Source organism: Amia ocellicauda, chromosome 18, assembly GCF_036373705.1.
Source record: "Amia ocellicauda isolate fAmiCal2 chromosome 18, fAmiCal2.hap1, whole genome shotgun sequence".
Lineage (NCBI taxonomy): Eukaryota > Metazoa > Chordata > Actinopteri > Amiiformes > Amiidae > Amia > Amia ocellicauda.
Window position 1 is genome coordinate 17,909,118 of NC_089867.1, and position 25,888 is coordinate 17,935,005.

Below are 25,888 nucleotides of genomic sequence, written 5' to 3' on the forward strand. Positions count from 1 at the left end.
CCATGTGACCCGAGTGAGCGCCTGCTGTGTCTCTCTCTCCTCTCGCAGTAGCAGCCATCATTTCCCTCAATACAAACCCATCCCGACACAAACAAGACGAGGGAGAGGGGGATAAAAGGAATAGACATGGACTAGTACGGGAATGACAAAAAGGGGTGCTCCTTTTTGTTCCTCTTCCGTCTTGACTGCGCCGCTGTGTGTTGGCAGGTACAGTACTCTCGTTGTTCGGAGCGGCTCGGTTTGCGTTTTAATTTACGATCACGACTCTACACGAAAGCAAGTCCTCTTGAAACTAAGGGTACTTTGAGGAACATGGGTGGAATATAACTGTTTTTCCTCATTAAAACGGGAGAAATGCTACATTGAAATGCCCGTTTAACAACTTTTCCCCCCCACTTCTGTTTTCGCACTCGAGAGACGGGAGCACCCTAATGTAAATAATATATTGCGACTTGACTTCCTGTTTTACATTTTAGTGCCGCTGTTGCAACGATTAATAATGCAAAACAACGTTTATATAGCTTTGTAGGACTGTTGAGAATGAATGCGCATTTGTAGTATGCTTGTGTGTAATGGTTCTCCGTACTTTTGCGAATAAACTAGCTCTTCCTTAGGTCCGTGATCTCGCCACGGTATGGGAAGGCGAGTGATAATGTTACATGTATAAATGTACGAAAGCGAGGCTCGGTACGCTGCCGAATACGACTTAATATTTGACGTTTGTTTGGTGTTGTCATCAAACTTTTACCGCGATGCACTGAATCAAAGAAGGCTTTGTACTGTTTTTTTTTTTTTTCCTACTCCTTTACCACTTGAAAATGCGCTTTTGTTTTCAGCGGAAGCTACTCTTACTTTCGATTTGACTAAAGCAGACGTCTCAAATTGCTTTTTTTTACGTTTTTCGCTTTTGAATGAAACATTGCATCTATACTTATAGACACGTGGATTATTAGCGAAGGTTATTTTGTAACGAGGGCAACAAACGTTAACGTGTAGCTGAGCCCTGATGAAACCAATCGAAGGGATTTCCCACCTGTGTTAAATGGATACTTACTAACAACTGGCAAGCATTTTTTTTTAAATGCATTTTTAAACTTTGCGGTAGTATAATACTTGCATGCTTTTGAGTAGTGCAGATGTTCTCTGTTGCTGGATTAATACATGCAAGTACATGTTAAATCTCCCGTAGCTAACGTGAACTCTTAATGTTCATGTTGAACAGGCGCTACAAAACTAGTTAAGTGGTTTATATAAGGTCTAATTCCTGGCTTTCCACAGTAAAAGTACCTTCTAAAATGCTTTGTTCAAGTTTGATTTAAAATGAAATCAAATAATGCAAACACCCTACACGATCATGCATTTAGTAGTAATACGCTAACCTTGTAAGAGTATACCGCAGGGGACAGTGATCAACCGACTGATGGGCGAGAGGGATCAATTTTGCCCAAGGTCTTGTTTATCGCATGACGTAATCGGCGCTGCGTTTACGGTACAAGGTCACGAATTGAGTGACGTGATAATATTCAATTATTACAGCGCGATTAATTCAAATTTTAATATAAAAAAAACAACAAAACAAAGCGCCTTTTAAAAGCGAAGATTCCCGCCACCCCAACTTAGTTCAAAGCTACATTGGTTCTCTTTTAACAAACACCCCAGGGCTTCTCCTTCTCTCTTCTTTGTTTTAATATCCCCATAGCCAAACATAGACTTTGTATAGGAGACGTGTTGCACTATGGGGAGGCATTTAACACGGTCGTAATAAGCAGTGATGAAATGGATTTATGCTGCTAGAAATAACCCCTGTACGTGCTTTATCACTGTCGTTTTTAAACGACAATAAGGAGAGGGGGCTGCTTTTCTAAATCCGCTTCTATGTTGTATGTAGAAGTTCCCGCAGTTTTTAAATGATCTATTTTAACTTAATTTCTGATTTTTAACCTCGCACACTTTCGTAATGATAGTTGGTGATAGTTTTGTTTGGAGCTCATAGTACTGCGGTTTTCGACATTTATTTTAATTCTCATGTGAGGAATGTTAAGTTACCTTAATTTGACAAAGTTTAATCGTTTCGCCTTTTCTCCGTTCCAAATGGCAAGCGAACGGTTACTTTAATAATATCGTATTAAAGTGTTATTTTAAGGGTTTGATTTAGTAATTGTGTCCTCAGGTGGAGCAGAAACTAGGAACATGAGTTTCCCAAGCTGTGTTGGAGTTACAACTACAGCATGCACTCCGTGATGGTTTAGGAAGACTGTCATGACAAATAAGCTATAGCCTAACCACTGCTGAAACATTCATCTATTTGGACTGATCCTCTTTACTTTTCTTTTAAAATACAATTTTCCTTTTTAAAAACAAATCAGTTGGCAAAATCCTTATCTCTCTTTGTGGTGTTCTATTACAGTACAGAAGGGGTGGGAGAGCAGAAACTAGGTCAATGTGTAACATTGTTTTAAAGCCTGCCACATTACATTACCTGGCCTACATTGCACGGGCATCAATGCTGTATAGGCACGCACACCCCTGCCTTGTTACAATTAGTGGAGAATGAGCTGATATTTGTTCAACACGGTGGAGACTTAAACCAGTCCTTATGCAAATGAGCATAACTTGCATTTTTAGTTTTCTCCTTCCTTATCATGGAGGGCCTAAGGCAGTTGCTGGTTGTTCATGGACATTGGTTGATGTGTGCTTTTTATTGAGATCTGCAGCCTTCTCTTTTCTAAGGCAGGGCTCCCGCAGGGCTCCCGCAGGCCTGGACATAGGGCCTTGGCTCCTAAAATCTCTAACCCTCACAACTGGAAGGAGAAAATGGTTGAATTAGTTACCTTTGGTGGGTAGTTCTATGGAGTTGCTGTGACTCTCCAGCACAAGGATTTGAAGCCTTACTCAAGGTACATGCTTGCTGTTCTGTAAACATCTTGCAAGTCAGTCTTAAAATCTTTCCTGCTACAAACCCATGCAGACTGGTTGGGTTGTGTGGGTATATACATTGTATCAAGATGTTTTCCCAGCATCTGCTCTTTGGTGGGTAAAGTTATACTTCTACTTCAGGTGATTTAGTTATTTCTTGGCAGATGACCTTGTCCAGTTAGAACAAACGGACTGAAATGAGTTGCATAGATGCATTTTACAAGCTACCTCTACACACATTTGCATGACTAAGAAGTGAAAGTAACTGCATTTCTTCCTTGTAAGAAGTCTGGTGTGCTTAAAGTCTGTCTCAATCGATGAATCAACAGTTGCAACAACAACAAAAATGCTGTGGAAATCAGGCACTGTTAATCTTCGGTTTGGAATGTATGAGTCTGAAGGATGGGCTGGGATCAGGGAGGGGGATTGCCCATGTGCCACTGTAATACAGAAACTTTGTGGATTGATGTGTGATACAGTATGTGTTATGGGAAGTGGTGTGAAGTCCCAATTATTTAGTCAGCCTCCCCCCCACCTTCCTGAGAGTTTCCTAAACCAGTATCCACTATTGGAGGTCAAATGTCTAGACTGTGAGACTCTTAAATTAGCCCGTAGTGCTGCATGCACAGGAAATACCTTGTTCTTGAATCCTTTGTTGCAAAGCATGAAACTGATTGAAGTCTGTGTTTATGTTGAAAGGAACTTGAACAACCTGCAGCTTGGTTCTATTCTGAATATGGTGGCTTTTTTTTGTCAATGAAATGTAAACTACTTGTTTCTGCTGATGGCTGTTAACCTTGGTGTATCTGTATATTTGGCTAACCCTTATACATGTGTAAGCAAAGCAAATCTGCTTCAATGTGGGTTGCATCATGACTAAATGCACTTCTGTGTAGATCGTGTAGTTTGTCTTGATTTGGCACTTTTTCCCCAATTTGCAAATGTCTGAACATAGATGTAAGCAAAGGACTGTAATTGTGCAATCATGAAATAACTTGCCTGTTGGTCTGAATTCTAGTATATTCTGTTGTGCAGTAGAAATTGATAAAGTAGTAGAAATTACAGCCTGGGTGTTCATAGCCAATTTTGGAATGGTCTCAATTGCAGCAGACATAATTGGAGAAGGAGTAATGACATGGACTGGCAGGAATTTGATTACATCTTCATAGGGACTACACTTAATGCCGACCAGCATTACTTCATAAAAGGAACCTATCCCTGGAGAAAATCCAAGTTTTGAACTGTACGACTTCATTAAATACCTTCATTAGAGAGCAGCTATCTAAAGGTCTCAAATTATAGCAGAATGATTTATATCTCCAGATGATGCAGATCTGTTGCATTTTGTTAAATAGCCTTGATAAAGGTAACCCTTAAGTTGTACAATTCCCCACTTTTTATATGGCAGTTTATCGATTTCTCATGATTCATTACTTGAACAACCTGCTAGACTTTAAGAGGCCTAGGCTTTGTGAGTAACATTTTCTGGGTCAATGACAGCGAGGCAATGTGAGTCTGAGATGTGTGTGAGAAGTCTGAACTAACCCCCCCACCCACAAAATGGTGTAAAATTAGGAGTTGGAATTGACTTCTCCAGTCAGGCATGAAACAGGACCTTTTACGAAGATGGAAGGGGATTCCACTAAGCGAATACGGAGCAGACAAGTGCAAGAATCGCCTCTCAGTTCATCTAATTTCAGAGCACTCTAGGGACTTGCAAGGTGCATTGAACAAAATGAAAGGCATCTGAAGGTACGATCTTACCTTTTGCAGGGCTGTCATGCACTTAAAATTTTGCTATTTTTTCTGCAGACAATTTTATTTTGACTAGTTTTGATCCAGAAATCTTTCCGGGTTTAACGTGGATCCCAATAATGACAATGTCCTCGCATAACTGTGAGTATATTCCCGTGTATGATGTTCCTCATCTATAAAGATAAAGGGGGGGTGGGCGGAATTGATTTTGGTTTGTATCATGTTCCAAAGTCAGGGCTGTTTAAGTTTTATTTTTTCTTCTGCTGAACTTGATAGTGTATGAATTAATCACTTTTTTTTATATTGTTGCTGCCCCCCCCAAGGTACTTGTGGCTCAGCCTCCTCATTAAATGAGAACAGGCTGTGTTTTGCTACATGCATAATGAAACTTCAGTATATAATAAAGCTTTTGTCACAGTCTGAGGTCAATCTAACTGTGCAATCTAACATTACAAGCCTTGTTAGTGGTTGTAATGCCCTCAATCCCTCACTACTCGCATGCTGGATTTTATTGAATGGAAGACTGCTTAATACAGAATACACCCAAATGAGGAAGTAGGTTTTGCAGTTCATGGGGGACAGTGAGTGTGCAGTGCAGTTTCAATAGTGTGCCCTCTTGGCTTTTTTTAATGCTAGGTGCAGCAGTGTATGGGTCATGGAATTGTAAAGCTGATTAGTGTATGGGTGCATGTGAGCGCCCTGTTTGGAACAACCTATTTATAGGCTTTAGCTCTCGTGATGGCTTGATCTAAAAAGGTATGAAGTAGGCGAAGTTCAAAATGCAGGTTGTGAGGGTGAAGTACAGCAGGTGGAAGCATTCCTGTACACCCACTGCAGCCAGCTTGTTTATGGTCTTGCTCATGTTGCAGCTTAACATCTGGGTTCTGCTGTTGGGCACCTTTTGAGCCTGATCCCAACCTTAATTGGCCCTGGTGCTCTGGATGCATTATATTGCTCTCTTGACTTCCTGACTAGATTTTGGCAAAGTTCAGCAGTACGGCAGGTCTGTGTTTAGAGATCCCTAGGCAAGCTGTACAGACCTGGAGGTTCTAGAAACGCACTGTAAACTTTCCAGAAGCTTGTGACCATCGTGGGCATGCTGTATAATGGGCAGCTTGTTCCGCAGTGCTTCTTCTGCGGAGTGCTGCTCTCGGATGGACTGAAAATAGTTTCTTGGATCCTTCAGCTAAAACCATGGCACTCTTTCTGGCAGGAGGTAACTACATTTACCTCCCCTATGTTGACTTTTGAAAGCAGTCAAAAGGGAGGTACAGGGGAAGAGGTGGGTAGGGGACTCCTGCCAATTCTAGTTGGCTGACTGGCAGAAACTGAGTTTTAGGTAAATGTTTTCAAAAGCTTTGCCCATTAATCTTCATGTGCTCTTCTTGCCTATTGCGATGCTAAGGTGACTCTGTGTAGGTGGGCCTTAGTTCTTGGTTTCTGTATCTATACTTGTGAGGCCAGAAAAGTTCAATACAGCTACTGACAGTGTTGCTAGAACCCCCCTTTCTCTCGCCTTTGATGCCATCTGTCCACTCATTCCAGTTGAGTGGAATTAATTTCTTTCTGACGTGAAAGAACTGAAGCCTTATGGAGTTTCTAGTCAATGTCAAAACTATGGAAGGCTCAAAATCTTAAACGGTGGCCATTGAGTCTGAATAACTTGAACAATCAAGTTCTGAGGATTTTAAAGATCTCTGCTGGAGTGAAACCTAGAAATCCCTGAGCAGCTACAGGACCTGAGGGTAGCTGTTCTACAGTACTGTATTTATGGAGGATGGGAATGGAGTATTTAAACGTAGCAACAAATGTTCAGTTATAATCTTTGGTATGTGAGGTTAAGGGTTTCCTCAATAACCTTTATATTTTCCCCTCTGGTTTCAGGTGTTTGTTCTTCCCTCCCTTAACCCATGTTTCAGTGAAGCTGGAGCTTTTTATTAGCCTTCGTGTAACTTCACTCATCCTTGGAAACCCCTTGATGCCCTCTAAGTCTGAGGGAAAGAGGCCAAGTGTACTCTATGTAAAAAAAAAAAAAAAAAAAAAAAAAAAAAGCTAAAGAAATTCCTTCTGAAAGACTAGAAGAACTGTTCTTGATGGATAAGTAGTGGGTAGCTGAGGTTTGGTTTCTAGCCTTGTCTTTTTAACCCATAATGCCATGTTGGGCAAATAAGCTAAACGGGGGGAGGTGGTATAACAAAGGAGGAGCGGACTTATTTTTAGCTTAGAAACTGATATTTAGACTTTGGTGATGTGAGGAGGTCTCAAAGCCAGACAGCACCTCTCCCTCCAGTTGTCTTCCAGTAATTGTGTGCAAGAGGAAGGTCATGCTCTCGTCTGCATCTGCACAGCAGTACGATTTAATCTTGCACAAACGCGCATGAGTGTACTGAATTGGTCAAATGCGGTCTCCAAGTATTGTGGGATCCCTAGTGTAGGATACAGGTGTAGGTTAAAGCTCTTCAAAGTTCCTTCAAGATGCCTTGTTCTTGCATGTGCACTGTCCTATCCAAACATTACCTTTCCTGAACCTGAATACAGATTAATATAAAAACTTGACTGCTCTTGGCAATCACTCCAGTGGCATTCTGTTGGCTCTTCTGACCATTAAAAACATTTTACAGCTGCTGGACTGTTCTGCACATGTGATGAAAAAGGAAAACCCAAGGTGTTACTGTGAAAATAATACAAATGTGTTTACTCAGAGTCTGAATGCAGCCTCCACCCCACCTCCCCATTACATCAGACACCATCTCTTGCGTGCCCTAGAGTAGCTGGTATGATGGATTTAATTTGCAGGTGTGCCAGTTTAGCCATCGGTCTCCCTGCCTGAACAAAGTGCTAGTGAATAAGCCTATCTTTCAAGTTTGTGCTTTGCGAAGAGCTACAAATCTATATAGGGCCTAGTCGTGAATGGTGTTCAGCCAGGATTTAGTCCCTACTATTTCAGTTATTGTATTTGAACTTTGAGTGAATCAACCATGCTGATTTTGTGGTTGGAGCAATAGATTTTAATTCAGACTGAGCCAGAACAGACTAACAACATTGGGGAGATCCATTATTACAGTACTCCAAGCTGAAGTCCGAATGTAAGACTTCCGCAGATGCTTACCTCTGGGTTTGTTTACAAGAGGACCTCCTGAAGCGAGGCACTGTACATGTGCTAGCTGTTAAACAATTTAAATGGAGGATGTTAATAAGTCTGGCTTATATTTAGGGCAGAATTTGTTTTTTTTTTGGGGGGGGGGGGAATATTCCTTCCCCCACCCTTTACTCGGACATCTAGGTGTGAACTGATGTTTGTGGAAAACTTGCCACTGATGTTCTGACCTCCTATGTGCAATATTTGAATAGCAGAACTCGCTGAACGAGACCTTGGTGTTTCCAGGCCAAAAGGGAATCCAATGTGTTTAAGTCATAGTGTGGAAGCAGTATCCATGGTGACCTGCTGTTTTTCTTTAATTCTCAGAGCATTGGGCAGCACTGAAGATTCCTTCCCCTTTTACATCCTAGTGCAGGATTCCTCCACATTGGTCCTCAGGGGCCAAAGGTTCATCTGGTTTTGGTTCCCACCTGAGCTGCTTAAGAATACTACTTTTTTTAATTCTGCTGGTGTGTGGGGGAGAGACGGTGGCATCCATTAAATCTTTTGTTTTACTGGAACAGACAAAGTATCTACAGCCAGGGGTGCAATCGCAGCCTTTGGGAGGCAAAACACCCTTCGCTTTCCTGTGAAGCTGAATTGTGCGTTTCTTGCAAAGCCACTGCCTCGTCAAACAACTTTCAATGCAATGGTCTTTCAGAGATGGCTCTTGCTGTACTGTTAGTGTTACTCCTGTCTTCAAATAAAGGTTCTTTTAGCACTGGCACTTTTTTTTTTTTTTTAAATTTAGCATTAATAACATGACCTGAAAGGGGTATTCATGTGGCTCAAGGATTTGTCATTGACTCCATTGACCTATAGTACAGAACCTACCTGTGTGCTGCTGGTGGGATTTTCCTAATTGCATAGGGGGGGGTAGAGATTTGGCTGTCCTTGTAGGGGATTTTTCCATGTAACTGGAACCTGGATAAACTCTACACCCTCCCCTCCCTTCTTAGTTTTCCAGTGGCGCTGTTTTACTTTTGTAAGGATTTGAGCTCCACTTTCAGAACAAACAAACCTATTTTACAGAGTGTTAAGTGCCTTCCAAAAGTAGCTGTTTATATTGTCCTCTTGATGGAATATTACTTTAAATGACCGTTGGTGGGATCCTTCGGCACTATTTATAGTCTGTGGGGGGAGGTGGGGAAAGTTGACATTTGAAACTGCTACACTGTATAGGCTAAGCATCACCTTAGTCAGTTTTCTCACCCCACCTCTTTTGCTCTTATTTCAATAACCAAAATAAGTCTGAGGAAGGCTTAGATTGTCCTTGTGGCCTAAGATCCTGGATCTCTCCTGCAATCCAGAGGCCCAGTCTGTAGTGCAGGTCGGAGATTTTTTGGGGAAATTTATATTTTGGAGGAATTCCTTGCCGAGGGAATGTTTCTGCAGAACCTCGGAGATCCCAGTCTCCCTCGCATATGCCAGCGCGGTCTCTGATTGGAACCCAATTAAGCCCCAGGGGTAGGCCTTGAGATGCTCTTATTAGGAGCTGAGAAATATGCAATTCCTAGCTTTTGTGCATGGTGAAAAAGCACAGGGACACTTGTGATGAGCCAAAAAGGCTCCCTCTGTGAGCCCTTGGGGTTGGCTGTGGTATAATTGGGTTTTTTATGGGCTTTGTTGCCCCAGTGGGGCAGGTAAGGTCATTTGCTAAAGGGGTTTGTGTCTGACTGGTGGGGTGGCGGTTAGAGGCTTATGGGACATTGTAGGGGGACTTGAGGGTCCTCCACATCAATTATTTGCTCCAGGGTTTTGGCAGACTCCTCAACTGCCTCAGCAGTTTCGCAACCTTGTATTTGAATGCCAAAGTTAGATCTGTAAACCACATTATTCGAGAGTCTAGTTTTAAATCGCTTTCTGTGCCTTAATGCTGTGGGTGTGATCGGAACAGGGACTGTTGACCTGCATTTGCCTCGTCTTCTGTGCCTTAAAGCGGCAACTTTAGTTGCCACACGTTTTGGAAACGATTCAGGTCTTGATTGCTTTTTGAAATTTGGTCAGAATGTCACTCATTTCAATTTTTTTTTTTTTTTGTGTTCAAAGGGTAACTTTCCTCTCCCATGTATGCTGTACCTGAAGAAACACCCTCTTCATTTTAGTGTTGAAGTTGTCCGTAGAGTATTGGTAAACAAAGCTGCCGTTAGCACAACATTGCAAGGGGCTGCTTCAACACCTATTTAAGAAACAACCTGACAAGGTTCACATTTCCAGTATTTTTGTGGTATAGAATTGAATCTGATTTATAGAATGTGTGCAATGCCTTTGTCATTAAACTGAAGGAGGTGAAGTGTTTATAAATGAGTTGTAATTTTTTTGCAGGCTCTGTGACACTCGTCCTTCCCAGAATGGAAGCATTTCAAGCATTCAAAAAAATTCCAGCCAGACCTGGATACTTGGGGTTGAGATGACGTGACATTTTATGCTTTATTGATCATGGTGACTGGTTACCATGGTGACTGCAAACACTGGGCAGTTCGTGGAGCAAGACCACTGAGAGTGTTGGTGTGACAGGTTAGAATTTACTTGTATGTGGACATGGCCAAATGTATGAGTTTCAGGACTTTAACCCTGCTTATGTAGGCAAAATTGTCTTATGCTGGTGACTTTATATAGCCGGAAGCTTTTCTGGAAACCTTTTGAAATTTTGCATTATTTGCAGCGGGTGAATGACTTATCCCCCCTAAAATCCAATGCTCAAAACTAGATCAATTGTCACCAATCCTTTTAAAATTAGGAAGATAAATGTAAATCCTGATGCAGCAGTTCCTTTTGATAATTGTACATACTCAATATTGTGCCTCATCTTATTTTAACAGTTCTTGGGGAATTTAAATCTCTGCCCTGATTGCTGCAGCCAGCTTGGGGTTAGAGGGTTAATTGCCAATTAACTGCTCTTTTGTGATTGGTATTTTTTAATTCAAAAAAAATGTAAAAAAAAAAAAAAAAAAAAAACCACCTCTCCCTCCTAATTGACAATGATTTTATTCGAATGCCTCAAAACAGTATTGTATTGCTAAGTTGTATGGTGGTTAATTAGGTGTGCTTGGAGGGGATTGATTTTAAACGCACTGTCCTGAGCAGCCATTTTTGTCAATGAATAACTCGTCAAGTTGCTGATTATTGGCTCTTAACTATTAAAAATGTAAAATCTCTGGACCTCATTTGGTGGTATACAAAAAAACTTGTTCTACTGCAGGATTGATAAAGCATGGCTGACTTGAGCCTGTCGGACAAATACAGGGTGCAGTTTTTTTTTTTTGCAGTATTTCCTTCTTGAAAGATTAATTATAGGCTGCCTCCTCTCAGTTGTGCCACCTTAACCAGGTGATGTTGCACGCAGCATGATTCAGCAGGTAAGTGCTAGAGTTTTAAATTTCGCAATGGGGAAATCTGCACTGTGCTGCTGGGAACCTGAAGTGAAAAGGCTTGGCAGGTTTTGTCTGGGATCCTTTTGTCATTTTGATTTAATGACCAGGGGGAGGTGAGGACAGGCAAGATCAGTGAGGAAGTGAAGACTGAAATTAACATTTTAATTGAAAGGTTACTCTAACATTGCTTTATTGGAGCTCCGGACAATATACAGAATCTAAAACTTTAGTTATTTGGAATGTTTTGGCAGTGTTCATTGCATTTCTTTCACTATAGTGCAGTTTAGGAGGAAAATGTCTGCGCTTTCATGGCTCTTTGTTTGTTTTTAACCAGCAGCTGCAGATGCCATTTTCTTGTTACCAAGATGGTAAAAAACTCCCTGAGTTGGCTTCCAATAACTAAGGTGTGTTTTATGGTATGTGTGAGTGGGAGGGGGTGTGCAACTAATTTCAGGAAATTGTACATTTTCACAAACTGGGTAAGGTTATAGGTTAGCTGCTACACTGCCTGGTTCTCACCAGCTGCTTCTATGAGATAAATGGGTGAATGGGCAGTAGCATTAAACCCGTTTAAATTTGAAGACTTCTGTAGAGTCTTTGCCCTACTGTACCGAGCCTCCTTCTAAATTATTTGAAGAGCAAATAAAGTAACACTTGCCTTATGTTGATCTATGCTGAGTGCCTTTTGCAAGATACACTGATAGGAAGCTGGCATTTCCTTTTCTCAAGGTCCTTGCTTGCTTGCATGGCTTTCCTGTCGTGATTTGAATTGCTTTTCAATGGTCATTGGTTGTTCAAGCCTGTCTTGATGTAGGAAGTAAGTCTCCCCATTTTCTAGTAATGGATCTCTGTGGTGTTTTAAAGCCTGTATATACTTTGTTTAATTCAGTAACAAGTAAGCTGCTTTCTTGGAACACTAGTGTAATTGGGAGCTAAACTTTTGTTCCCAATTTTACTTTCTGTATCTGAAGAATTGGTGTGAGGTGTTAATGGCTAAAATGCAGGCTGTAGCTAATGCATTGGAGATGGAGTTTCCTTTTGTTGATGGTAGGGTAGAAGTGGCTGAACGTCCTGTTCCAAAGTTTTGAAGGATCTGTTATACTGTACCATGGGAGCTATGAACAGGTGTTATCTTCTGTGGAGTGTAATTCATGCAACAAAAAGGAAATGTTGTAATTTCCTTTGCTTTAAGGGTAGCAGGGGTTGGCTTGTCTAGCTCTCCTAACCCATCTGAATACTGAAACGGAGTAGTCATTTTCTCACGGTGTCAACTGCCTTGCCAGGAAATTAGTCCAGTCATGTGTGCTCTCCATGCACTGTTTTCTCTCTGGGGAGGAGGGGAATGTGGTGCTGAGGGGACCAAAGCTTCTGTAGCATCTCCTCTGTATAGTCTCCACTCACTTTTGATATGGCTGACCTCACCCTGCACTGGGTGAAGCAGTTATTGCAGATGGATGAATTAATGACTGAGGTCTCGCATTCATATGCCCAGTCTCAAATGTGCCATTTACAGATGCTGTGGAAGAGAAGAGTCCACAGAAGTGCAAGCTGCTAACGGACATCCACACTTGGCTCTCCCCCATCTTGATTTGCCTGTTCCAGAGTTTGTCCAGCTTGCCCACTAACTTGAACCAGTGCTGTGGCCCTCCAGTGTTCATCGTGTATACCATTGCTAAGGCAAATGATTGATCTTCATGAAGCTCCAGCTTGGCTGTTTTTATTTTACCTAGTTTAAAATTTACTCTTCAGCCCTGTTGATGTTTATTGTCCCAGTTCCTAAAGAAAGGAAGTGGACTTCTTGTGGGAGTAGTGGTATTCCTCTCCCTGGCTATACATGTTAACGTTCATGTGATTTGTTGGCAAGCTAGGTATCCTGTGAACCAGTTAATTTGCCTACACTCAATCCTTGTACCCCAAAGCAATCAAACAAATGATTTATACATGCATAGATGCATTCCACAGTTATTTTAATAGTGACTACCACTGTCATGACTGAAGAGCATGAAATACTCAAGCCCATCTTCTTGACCAGACTGGGTGTGTTTGGTCTGTGGCCCCCTGTTTGTCTGCAATTACTGGAGCAGTCTTGCAAAATGCTTTGGTCTTATCTGAACACCACCTGACCGAGGCTGTCCTGGCAGCCTACCCGAGTGGAATAGAGCAATTTAACCTGTCTAGTCAGTGGGTGAGCTAAGTGTGGGTTTTTTAGGTTTTCATTACTGCTGTGCAAACAGCTGTCAAAGCACTGTGGAGCAATGGGCAGAGCCAAGGAGAGGTGTTAACTGCCTTTCATTACTCAACAAGCCAGCTTTTTTTTTTTTTTTATATATAAACATCTTTTAAGTCTTTTATTTTACAGTATCAAATTCAATAAAACCTTCAGAAGTACTGTCTCGCAACTGTCAGTTTTGTGTTGATCTGGGTGATGCTAGGAGTTTCTCGTTGTTGAACACCATGAATGCCCAGTGTAATGTGTTCTTGAATAGTGATGCTGTCTAAGTGAAGCGAGTTGCATGAACCACATGAGCATCACAGCTGTGCATTATTTGTGATCTGTAACCTTTTTGCTCAGTTTTTGTTGAATGGAAGTCTCTCGTTGGCCAAGTAAATAACCACAATGTGTTGTGACTTTGACAGTCCGTCTCTATCCTGTTTCTGATTAGTTGATTGCAGGCAATTGATGTCTGTAAGATTTAGAGATTTTGGAGCTGGACATTCAGACCAGTTCTAAGCAGGGATCGGTCTTGGCCTCCTGGTTTTCAAAGCTCTCCGGTAGGGGCACATCTATTTTGCACATGTTAATTTCTGTCCCAGCTCATCTCACACACAGTATATACTTTTCCACTTAATGCAAGCCAAATCACTTAAGTTTATTTTTATTGGCATTGTGTTTTAAGATTAATGCTTTTTAAAGTTTAGGGTGCTGTTAAATTTTTTTTTTTTTTCTTTAAACTACCGAGTTCAATGAGCAGCATGTTGACCTGATCAAAGCACACAATGCTGTGAATGGCTGTGGCCTTTTATCCTGCTAGCCAACCGGCAAAGCAGGAAAACGAGCAGTGGGTGGTAAGCTACTGAATGTGAATGGCAGCTGTTTCAAATGACGTCTGATCTTTAGTGATAATGAGGTGTTAATCTGTCTGCCCTTTGTGCTCGGGTAGCTATGGCTTAATCCTTAATAGATGGGAAAATTTAAAGTGTTGGGGGGGGGGGGGGGCGGTGAGTGACGTAAAATCAAAATTTGACCTGAAGATCCATCCTTCCAATGCATGAACATGTACAGCCACCCACCACCATCTAGCTGATGACCATTTATGAAAGTATCTTTGTTTTAGGTCAAGAGCTCTGTAGTGGTTAGCCTAGTAAGTCTGCTACTTATAATGCACAAGCACAGCTCCCTTCTGCCTGCCTGGAAGGTTACAGCAAGTTCCCTTGAGACCCCTTTAAACTGCTTGCCTTCCCCAGTCTTCAGGCCAGAGTTCTCCGATATGTTGATAACCCTCAGTTCACTCATCCAGGGCAGATAAATATCTAATGGTTGGGAGTTCAGGCTGCAGGAATATGTGGTTGTCTGGTGGGTGTAGTTACTAATTTAATGCACCGCATTGAGGTTCTGAGATGGCAGAGGCTGCTTGCATATGGCTCGTACATCAAAGTATGATTTGGGTATTGCAGCTTTTCCTCATTTATTGCAATTCAGTTTGTAGCATGCAGTGAACTTGCCCAATTCAATTCAATGGTTGATGTATAATTCTGTTTTTTTTTTTTTTTTTTTTTTTGATATAGCAACCTTACCCACCTGTGTACTTTTCTGGCAAGGTCTTCACTAAATAAAAATCGGTCTAGAATACAGGTAACAAAGGGAATTTCAGTTCTTGAATCCAAGAGACCAATGCTTTTAGTGAATGAACATGCATTTGAGCACCAGGTTCACAGACTATGTAGTTAATGCAAGGTGAACCATGGGGGGAAAAAAATGTGGAGATAATCCTTGGTTTGTGTTTCTGGTAATGGTGGTTTGTAATGTGTGTTTTTCCTAGGTGGGAGCTCTGATCTTGTAGCCCAGTGAATTGTAGAAGTTTGTTATAAGAAAAGGCTACTCTTTCAGTTCTCGCACATCCAAACTGCTCTGTATACACTTCAAACTGTTCTTTTAAAAATCACAGTCTGCTTTTAATCTGAATGCAAATTGCAGAAGCTCCTGTGGCTTCTGCTAAAGATCTATTAATTGTTGATGTACGGTTTTCCTTCTGCTCCTGGACTGATTTTGTAGAGCGATTTTTACTATTAAACCCTATTGGGATGGCATGTTTAACGTGTCTGTGGGGTCTCAACCTTTGCCCTGTGTAGCAGTATACTTTAGCCTCGGTAGATGGGGTAATTGTTTAATGTCTCAATGCCTTTGGTTCATATTGAATTTCAAGTATGCCCCAAGCTTCCCATGTTTGGGACCATTTTTGCAGTATTTTCCTGCAGATCATACACAAATGGATTAAATGGAGTTGGGCAATCGGATGATCCTCCGCTTAAGTATGCAAGCATAAAAACTTTCTACTGATCTTAAGCATGGGGTGTGGATGTTCTTACTTGTCTATTTTAAAGTGCTGTTGGTAGGAACAAGGAGGCAATTTATGTAAATCCTGGTACGTTAAACATATGCAAATTAAGTTGACGCGTTTAATGTTTTGTGCGTTTCCAATCGTCGAGTGTTTTGAGTGCAAGCCCTTTTTGGACCCTGCTATTACACCGAAGCAGGTGGTTGGCTGGCTGTCTGGCTGGTTGCAGTCTATTAGTGATGCACTTCAAGCTGCCCCTCACCTCTGAAGTTCTTGCATAATGCAGCCCTCACCTGGCAACACATTGGTTGAAGATGAACCACAAGGACACCCATCGGGAGGTTTATTTTCCGTTCAGTTTATGCGTTGAAGTAATCTGACCCGAGAGTTTTCCCAGTACATGCTAAGACAGAGTTGATGAATGTAACCTGAAAGCATATTTGTATTGCCAAGAAACTGTACAGACTTGATGTAAGCATTTTGTAATGCACTACAATGTACAGTTGTCAATTTGCAACCCCCCCCCCCCCCCCCCCCAAAAAAAAAAAACCTGTAAATTTAGCCAGAGGAGGTTTCTTCATGGGTGGTGGAAAGATTTCCGCACCAGTGAGCACAGTGCATTATTAATTTGAAATCTAATGCGCTTCAACCAGAGAGCCTAAGCTGTAGTGTTGAATTTTGAATGATGCTGGGTTAGGAATGCATCCCTTAATCTCCTTCCTCCATGGAGAAGTACGTTCTGCCAGGGTGACTGGGGATAAGGTCACGGTATGTAACTAAAGGAAGTCTTAATACAGCAGTGCTCTGACACACGACTGAATTGGTGTGGTGACCTCTCCTGTCTCTGCCCTGCCCGGGCTGCCAGCGTGGCTGTGAGCCTAAATCTGCCATTCGTGGTTTCCTTCAGAAGGCGCAGCTGCATATTTTTTACTTTTAAAGCCAGACATCTTAATATTGCCTTTCCTGTTATCTTCTGACTAGACGAACTTATAAAAGGAAATGGCTGTACAATTCTCCCCCCACTTACTGTTGTGATTTCTGGCTGGGTGTGTTCTACAGTCCAAAGGTAAGGCTAGTTTATCACAATCTACAGCAAAGAAAAGCAACAGGCTTCAGTGCAGTTTTCATACAGATTTGGAGTCTGTGGGAACAAGTTTGCCTGCTGCTAAATACAAATTGGCAGGAATTTGCTAATGCCAACAGAAGTGGCATGATCAAAAAAAGTTTAACTGTATATGGAAATTATTTAGGGTTGTACATTTTTAGTTGGAATTTTGCACCTGTGACAAACATGCCTTAAGGTAGTAGAGTACAATCCTGAAGTTGAATGCACTTGAGTAACCTATGTTGCTCACCTTGCTAATCATGGAAATCATTGAATGGTCATGCTTCCAGCTAAAGAGCATTTGAATAGATTTATCCAACATTTTTGTTTTTGTGTGGACCACCCATATAGCTGCAAACTAGTTTTTTCTTGCCCCCTGAACTTAGACTTCCTCTTTCACTTATTTATGAAATTCTGCTCCAGTGGAGTTGAGTATTTGTAATGATTAACCTGACCTAATTTTCTCCCTCTTTGCAGGTGACCAGCACCTGGTTTGACATCTCCTAGCAACCTGAACTGGATTTGGTGACCCTGGGTGATCTGATTGGTGGAGGAGGAGGGGCCGCTGATTAGACAGTTTGCTTTTTTTTTTTTTTTTTTTTTTTTTTTTTTTTTTCTCTCTCTCTTTTTAAAAGGGGTGGTGAGCCGCACACGGAATATGGGCCAAAAGGTTCCTGGAGGGATAAAGACCGTTGACATGAGGGACCCGGCATTTAGGCCTCTAAAACTGGAGCTGCAGGCCCTCGATTACACTAAGCCTGCTCGGCTGGACATGCTGCTGGACATGCCGTCCGTCTCCCACGATGTCCAAATCCAGCACTCGTGGAACAATGACGACCGGTCACTGAACATATTTGTCAAGGAGGACAACAAATTAATATTTCACCGGCATCCGGTGGCACAGAGCACGGATGGGATCCGAGGCAAGGTGGGCTACACCCGGGGACTGCACGTTTGGGAGATCAGCTGGGCGATGCGACAGAGGGGCACCCATGCGGTGGTTGGCGTGGCAACTGGTGACGCTCCCTTGCATTCTGTAGGATACACTGCACTCGTAGGAAATAACAGTGAATCCTGGGGCTGGGACCTCGGCAGGAATAAACTCTACTACGACGGCAAAAACCAGCCCAGTAAGACCTACCCGACTTTCTTGGAGCCGGACGAGACGTTCATCGTACCGGACTCGTTTTTAGTGGTTTTGGACATGGATGAAGGTACGCTCAGCTTCATTGTGGATGGACAGTATTTGGGAGTAGCTTTTAGGGGACTAAAGGGGAAGAAGCTGTACCCCGTCGTGAGCGCTGTCTGGGGACACTGTGAAATCAGAATCCGATACATTAATGGACTTGATCGTAAGTATTTTGCCCCATTTTTTTTTTTTTTTTTTTTCTCAATTTTGTTTGCCTCACTTTTAAATCAGTTTTGACCTTTCTGTATCTTCCAGTATATTGCTGCAGTTAGATTTGTCACAGTATTTAATGATTACATAAACCATTTAGGAACCTTTCCAAAACATGTTTGACAGCCTTGCAGTCTAACCTCAATCATAACATCTTAAGATTTAGTGTTTTTAGATTTTTAAAATGGTAATTTCACTTTTCTTTACAATGTTCCTGAAGTGCTTAAAGAGGAGAGAACCAAGTTGTTAAGGGTTTGCTGCAATAGCTGGTCGGTAGGTGTACATAAGATGACTGGCTGCGTGATCATGTTCAGCTGAGTGTAGAGTTCCGCAAGCCTGATCGAGGCTATGATGTCATCGCTCTCTTGTACATTGTGTTCCATTGCAGAAGCTCCCAGGATTGTGTCAAAGGGACAATTCTCCGAATCCAATCAGTAGGGGAGGTGGGGACTGCTCTTCTGCTTGCTTTCTTATTGGAGGTTTTATTTATTTTAGTCGGGGGGGGGGGGGGTTGTTTAAACAAAAGTACATTTTAAGTGTCTCGTGTCAATTTTTGTCTAAAATGGAAAGTTGTCTATCGATAAATGATCTGTACGGTTGAATCATTGAGGTTTGCAGTTTAACCAAGGTGTTGCTGTTGCTCCATCCAAGAGCAGGGAGCATTACATTTGCATTTACATTTTTGGTTAGTTTGTGCAAAATTCGTGGGTCTGATCTGTGTGCCCCCAAATGTCTGGCCAGGCTTTAATGGTGTCTTCCTTGATGCTTCTCTGTTTTGTAAAGGTGCAAAGCCTGCAAACACCAGGTATTTTAAATCAATACTAGTTTGTGCTTAGTTAAGAATAAAATGCTTGCTCCCATTCCATACCACAAGATCTTAAGTCTGACATTTAGAACGGTTTCATGTAAGCATTCTCAAGATTTCCTCTGCTGGTTACATCTTGTTTTGCATGAACCGTATTTGTTGAGGAGGTAAACTTCATGTAATGCAAGCCAGAAGATTGAGAATTATTGCTGTTAGCCAAGGGTTTTATTCTGGCGCGTTGCATCTGCCTACAAATGCTCTTTGCGAATGTCTACAAACAAAACCATGAGGAAAGTCAGCCACCCAGTAGTCTCTGGAATACTCCCTATCCATACCATCTAATCATGGGGACACTTGCAGCTGTTCAAGGTGTAAAATAAAAGGTTGCCACCTAGAATACAACTTATTGTACATAAAAAAAAAGTCTTTAACCCAGCAAGAAGCAGAGGGTGGTGCAGGAGACCTCCAGCCTAGTAATATACTCTGATAGGCCAAACGCATAGTGAATGCCAACACATCAGCCTGACCCTCCCAAACAACTTGATCCGCTAAAGAAACCTCAAATTGCTGCTAATGGGCAAGGTTCTATATTGGTTTTAAATACTTTTGAACTAGTGTGGAAAAAAAAAATGAAAGTCCAAAAATATGGTCTAGGGCAAGACCAAAACATGCGAGTTAGATCAGCAGGAGAGTGAGCACATCACCCGTCCAATCCTGGATACATCTTGGCAAGCTTAGACTTGGATAGGTGGACATGATGTAAGACCTTAAGCTGAATTAATCTCAGACGGGCACAGAATGGTGTGGAGTTCACGCGTCAAAGCCCTCCTCAACCAATAGTCTGTAAATTCTACCCCCAAATACCTCTCCCACCCAGATCTTATATTGGAGATCTAATAAAGGAATTGTCATACAAGGAGAAGGCTGCGAAAAGTAGTAGGAGGAAGTAAATGGCTACCTCAAATTGGACACAATGCAGAGGGGCTTTAAGTCGGAGTTGAATATGAAATTGTGACCACATTTTAAGTGTTGAGGGTACAATGAGATTAGAAGTGTAGCAGGATGTGGTCAGGAGGAGAGAGAGGACCAAACCAAAGTGGTGAAAGTAGATGAGTGGCACATGTGCCTGTAGTGGGCACTAGTCTGTATCTGGTACGTGAAGCCATAAAGTAATTGTATTGATCTTGGCAGGCCAGTAATGAAACGTGAAATTAGGGACGGCCAGGCCACCGCTTGACCTTCTCTGAAGCACCTTAAAGATCCTGGGAGGTTTGTTCCTCCAAATAAAGGATGTAATTGACTGATCCAGAGATTGAAAGAAGGACTTTGGTATAAAAATAGGGAGACACTGAAACGTATAGCAATGTAGGTAAAATGTTCATCTTTGAAAGGAGTTTGATTTTGAGTGAGCAGGGGTGTATAATTTGACGAAGAGAGAAGAGCAAGTGATTTTTACTCCCGGAAAAGTGAAGCCTGATTTGAGCTAAATTTACTTGAGTCTCATTGCAGCATAATTGATTGAGAAGCACTCCCTTTTGTTAATGTATTTAATCTGAGAATAAACCAATGTTTTCTAATAAAGTAGCAACTTTAGGGATGCAGACCACAGGATCTGAAAAATAAGTCATCAGCATATGAGATGAGTTTAGTGTTTTTATTTTTAACTTTCACATCCTAATATTGCTTTTTGCACAATTTGTGGAACATGGACGTCTGAATAGATCCTATTAACATGATCTAAATTAAAATCATACTGTTCTCAAGACTTGAAACTACTAGTTTTAACCCCACGCAAGTTTTTGATTTTTACTGATATGACTGGAGGAATTTTGATTTAGGAATGCTATGGCAGTGGTGGGGGGGGGGGGGAAACTTTTATTACACATTTATCGTTGTCCATGCTGCGTTAATGACAATTTTTTATTCTACCCCTTCCAAAGTCAGTTTTGGTTTTTTATGAGTACTTGAACACCTGCATTCCTACCCTTTCATTTGCTGCTGTGGGTGACCAAATGTATTTTCCCATTTAATAGGCTATACTTTTTCTGTGTTGAATAAAGTAGTCCACATTTCACTGTCTGCAGGTGATACTCTTGCTTTAAGGTTCATTCAGAGACCATTGTATTAGTTTCTATCACAGCTGCAGGGTATTAAGCAGTTATATTTTTAAAATATTCTTGCCCCCCCCCCCCCCCCCCCCCCAATCAAACATGTAATGCCATTAAAATGTGATTACTACAATTCCTGCGCACACCCTTCGCATGATTTTGAACGTCTATCTGTGATGTCATTTCATATTGCCCCACCCTAGCTGAAATAGGATATAGTTACCATGATTTTAATTTACAGTACTCTCCTGTTCAATGCAACAGCCAAGAAAAGTGACTTAAATGCATTTGAAAATCCATCTTCTCCAACAGAAAAAAAGCATATGCAATAGTTTGTACACGTTTCCTGTACCATATGTGGAGATGCTTATTTGATCAGCTAAGTGCCACAAGTACAATCTAAATATACTGCAAGGCATCTGTTTTTTGATGCACCATTTTGTAGATCACCACAAGTTCAGTTTTGCTCTATATCAATCGCATTTATCTCTGGCTGTCAAACTTGAGTAATATTATTTTGCATCAAGGGGATAATGGCTTGCAATCTGTGTTGTAGTTTACATGGGTGCAATATAAAAGGTGGACTCCCACCCATTCTCAAAGCATTCGTGAGAAATTGATCATTGCATACTGGATTTGCTGAATTATGGAAAAACATCCTTTTATGAAACTTGTTTAAAGATTTACGCTGTGTACTTGCAAATAAGTTTTAGGTAGGTCCTGTTCTGTATAGTGTGCTTTGACACCTCTTCATTGGAGTGATATTATTGGTGTTCATAAAGAGGATATTGGTAAAGTACAGCACTACAGCTGTCCTGGATTGTTTTAATGTGTTCAACAGCCAGAACAGTTTATCACAATAGTCTGTAGTAATTGCCCTTTAGACCCTTTCATCTCTGCGACTTCTGAAACTTTGTGCACAGATGGCAGACAGTCGAATAGTGACACAATTTCTGAATTAGGCTGCTTAGACTGCTCCAGGGGAGTGTTATTTTGGAGGAGGGTTGAGACTACAGTATCAAAACTTGAAAAAACTGCAGGAAACTCAAGCAAGGCTGGCAATGATGCATTTGTTGCAAAACATTCAGGATGCAGGTGTTACCATTTTCAGGAAAGTCTCTTTAAGCTTCTGGCTGGATGTTTTCACAGACTCATGCTTGACATCAGAGGTTGGCTGAAGCGAATGTCTGTTTTCTGGCAGAATGCAGAATCCCCCCCCGTCTCCTGAGAACGGGTTGTAAGCAGACGTTGCATAACAAAGTATTGGGAATGTTGGTTTTTATTTTTATCTTTATTTTTTTACGGTTTTAAAATTAGGCCCAATTTTACTTGTGCTAATGCATTGCTTAGTTTCCTAATCGGCAGCACATATCACTGGTGTGTGACCTCAGATGAACATTTCTGGTTTCCTGCAAGGAGGAAGATGCAGGCTTCAGCTCAGGAAAGGGTTTAACCCACAGTTAGGTTCAGTGTACTGGGTTTGCACTAATGCCTCTAATGCTATTAACCAAGATGTTTTACTGGCAGACTGAATAAAATATTGAATTTTGCTTGGCGCCGTCCCCATTCCCCTGTAGCGCTCTTAACATGGCAGTGGGGCAGCAAAGCACTGTGGTGCGGATAAGTCTCATTATGGGCAAAACTGTTTCTGCTTAAAGCTATGGAGATTGAGAAGATGTTGTTGGGGGGGGTTATAAGTAAAGACCTGAAGCGGTTTCACAGTGTTTAGATGGGTTGGCCAATGGAGGATGAGTGGCATGAACAAGAGGCTTCAGGAAATGGAAGAGCAGAGGGAGGAGGACAGCACCGCAAGAAGAGCAATAGGGCAGTATCTTCAATTGGCTACAACTGTGAAGTGCAGGAGCAGCATGGGGCTGAGGGAAGACCATGAATGCACTAGTTTTCCACCACCTGGAAAAGGTATATGGGAGAAGCAGGTCAGCCAGCTGCCAGGGAGGACTGGGTCTGCACTTCAGTTGGTCTGGCTTGCACACAACTTGGGCCAGGGCTACCCTGTAGACTTTATTTTTTATTTTTTTGTAGAATGTTCCATATAATTGTGCCAGTGCAGAGGGATGCTGAGAGCAGGTGGAAGGAACACTCCAGTGTTTCTGCAAGCCGTGGTGGGCAAGGAAGTCCAAGTCCAAGTTTGGAGTTGAAGCAAAGGGGCACCCGGGGGTGGGGAGGCAGTGAGAAATTAAGGAAAAGTCTGACCCTCTTCCAGCATTGAAAATTGGAGGAGAGGATGCAAGAGGAGATGAGTTTAGGAAGAGAGGTGCAAACCTGTGAGACTCCACCTTTGCCTTGCCCCAATGCCCTCCTTGTCATCTTTCTCCTGGAGTAACTTGGTGCATTTTGTCTCCTCTGCAGCGGAGCCCTTGCCTCTGATGGACCTGTGTCGCCGCTCCGTCCGAGTGGCTTTAGGGAAGGAGCGATTGAGCGAGATCCACGGGCTCCCCTTGCCAGCCTCCCTAAAGAACTACCTGCTCTACCAATGATGATGGGAGTGCCTGCGCCACAGCAAACGGCCGGGCGCGGCATTCCCTTTGAGCTTCTCCTCTCTGATCCCAATCTGTGTGGGCTTTCTTACCACTTTTATTTTATTTTTTTACTTTTTGGCTTGGTTTCTTATTTTCACCAACTGTTCCAAATAACAACTTGCTTCAAATAATATACTGGAAATATTTATGGAAAATTTACAGGTCACTTTTTATGGATGTGGAATTAAAGGGTTTTTAGTGGTGCTCTTGCCTGTATTTGAGAAGTGCAATGGTTTTGCTGGAACTCCCCAGCTTTGTTGAACCTCTGTCTTCAGTGGTTCCTAGATGTATTTTTATTCCCCCCTTTTTAATGTAAGAATGAAGTTCTCCTTGCAGTGCCACCATTAACTTTCCTGTTAACGAAACTTGGATTTCTTTATGGATATGTTTGCTGTGCATTTAGTGTATGAAAAGGCTAGATTTGACCTTTTGAGACCTAAAATAACCTTCGTATTAAATGTTGTTTTTAGCCAATTTAATGTTCTAAATGGTATCTTGTAACCTGCCGTCTGGTCTGGACTTTGACTACTAGATCCATTAGTAAGATTTTATGTACATTTTTTTTTTAATCATGCAGCATTTTCACATTTTAAAAGTATGACATTTATATCTGAGGCTCAAGTAAGGTGATTTAATTGACTCGGATCTTACTTATTTTGCTCTTGTATAGCCTCGTGTAAGAAGATGAGCCGTTCCGCTCCTAGAAGCGCCTACACAAACGGACATTGATTGTCGTGACTTAAAGCAGTTACAGAAGAAATTGCTAATCCCCACTGTTTGCACAGGAAGCAGCTGACTGTCCTGAAAACTAATTTGGTCAGCCACAAAGTTGGAGCCTTGAAAGTTTCAGGTTTTGTGCATGCTGGGAAAATAAACCAAGGGACCAAAATTACCCAATTACTCATTGCATCATTTGAAAAGTGCAATTGTTCATCTGTTTCTAGCAGAAGTATTAAATCACTGTGATTTACACTTGGCATATCCATTAAGAAATCCTAATGCTCGTTTTTGTACCAGCCTTTCAGCAGCCTGAATGAGGTCCCAGGAAGAAACTGCACTCATTTTGCTGCAGTGCAAAAGGGTCTCCTTAGTACTGCCCTTGCACTGGGGTTGGACTGGAAAATGTTGAAAACTTGCTGTATAGGTGGGATGCTCCTGCAGGGTGCCTTGTTAATCGTCCACTGTGTGTTGGGGTAGAAGGCAGGATATGCTGCCATGAGGCATTTTTTGGGGGTAAAATAACTTTTATAAATCACTTTAGATGCAGCCTTTTTTTACTTTTTATTTAAAGGACTGCTAGTTTCCGCAGGCAAGGTGGTGGTGCGGGGGGAGTAATATATATATTTTTTTTATTTTACAGATTTTAAAGTGCAAAATCTCCTTGTTTTTGGCATTTTATTTTTGATAAGCATGTGCTCCCAGTACTGCTTAATCACCATATTGAAGTTAGTTTTGTTTTCCCCTTTTTCAGGCCTGCACAGTTTTATTTGTATACAATGCTGTAGATAATGTTCGTAACTACCTAATAAAGTTTATAAATGAACAAGATCGTGTCGTTGTGTTTCTGGAGAAGTCCTTCAGATTTAATGTTTCATTTGAGGAAAGCCAAGGCTTGGACAGTTTTGTAGAGTGTCAAGCAAACGGCTAGCAGTTTTGTAACAAGCTACTTACAGTCCATTGAAATCATTCAATGCTTGGATGCCAAAGACCCAATGGCGCTCTGGGCCCAGAGTTGCAGAGCCCGGCCTGTCAACCCACTGTGCAGCCCAAGACATTGTTGCAGCTAGCATCACTTCCCTTATGTGTAGTTGCATGGTCGTTTGAGGCTTAAGACCTAAAAATGGTACACAAACCAACAGCTTGTCTTGTTTGCAGTTGATTTTGCTGTTTAGAGTGGGTACTTGGGGGTTGAGTACAGTCTTAAAAAAAAAAAAAAAAAAAAAAAAAAACAACTGAATTTGTCTTTGTGCTGGTGGGGGGAGGGCTCTTTGTAGCAGACATGCAAACCAAAGCTCAGCCTTGTAAAGCAGAACTCGTCTTCCCTAGTGCTGCTGCTGTGCATCGTACATCAATTAGTTTGGTCTGGGTGGGATGGTTTGTGTATTGTGAATGGAACTGCAAAACGGATACCAGGGGTCTCTTATAGATCCATTATCACTTTAATAGGGCCTCACTTGGTTGTGTGAAGACC

General features: G+C 41.8%; 1 protein-coding gene across 2 annotated transcripts; it reads left to right on the plus strand.

Annotated features, from left to right (window-relative positions):
* spsb1 (splA/ryanodine receptor domain and SOCS box containing 1) lies at positions 1-25,243 on the plus strand. 2 transcript variants are annotated; one of them, XM_066690752.1, is made up of 4 exons: positions 1-207; positions 10,136-10,327; positions 17,323-18,197; positions 23,528-25,243. In XM_066690752.1, exons 3-4 carry the CDS (start codon positions 17,504-17,506, stop codon positions 23,653-23,655), a joined length of 822 nt encoding a protein of 273 aa, XP_066546849.1. In that variant the 5' UTR covers positions 1-207; positions 10,136-10,327; positions 17,323-17,503; the 3' UTR covers positions 23,656-25,243. The 2 variants fall into 2 exon arrangements, with proteins under 2 accessions (XP_066546849.1, XP_066546848.1); XM_066690751.1 differs by lacking the exon at positions 10,136-10,327.
* The last annotated feature ends 645 nt before the right edge of the window (positions 25,244-25,888 follow it).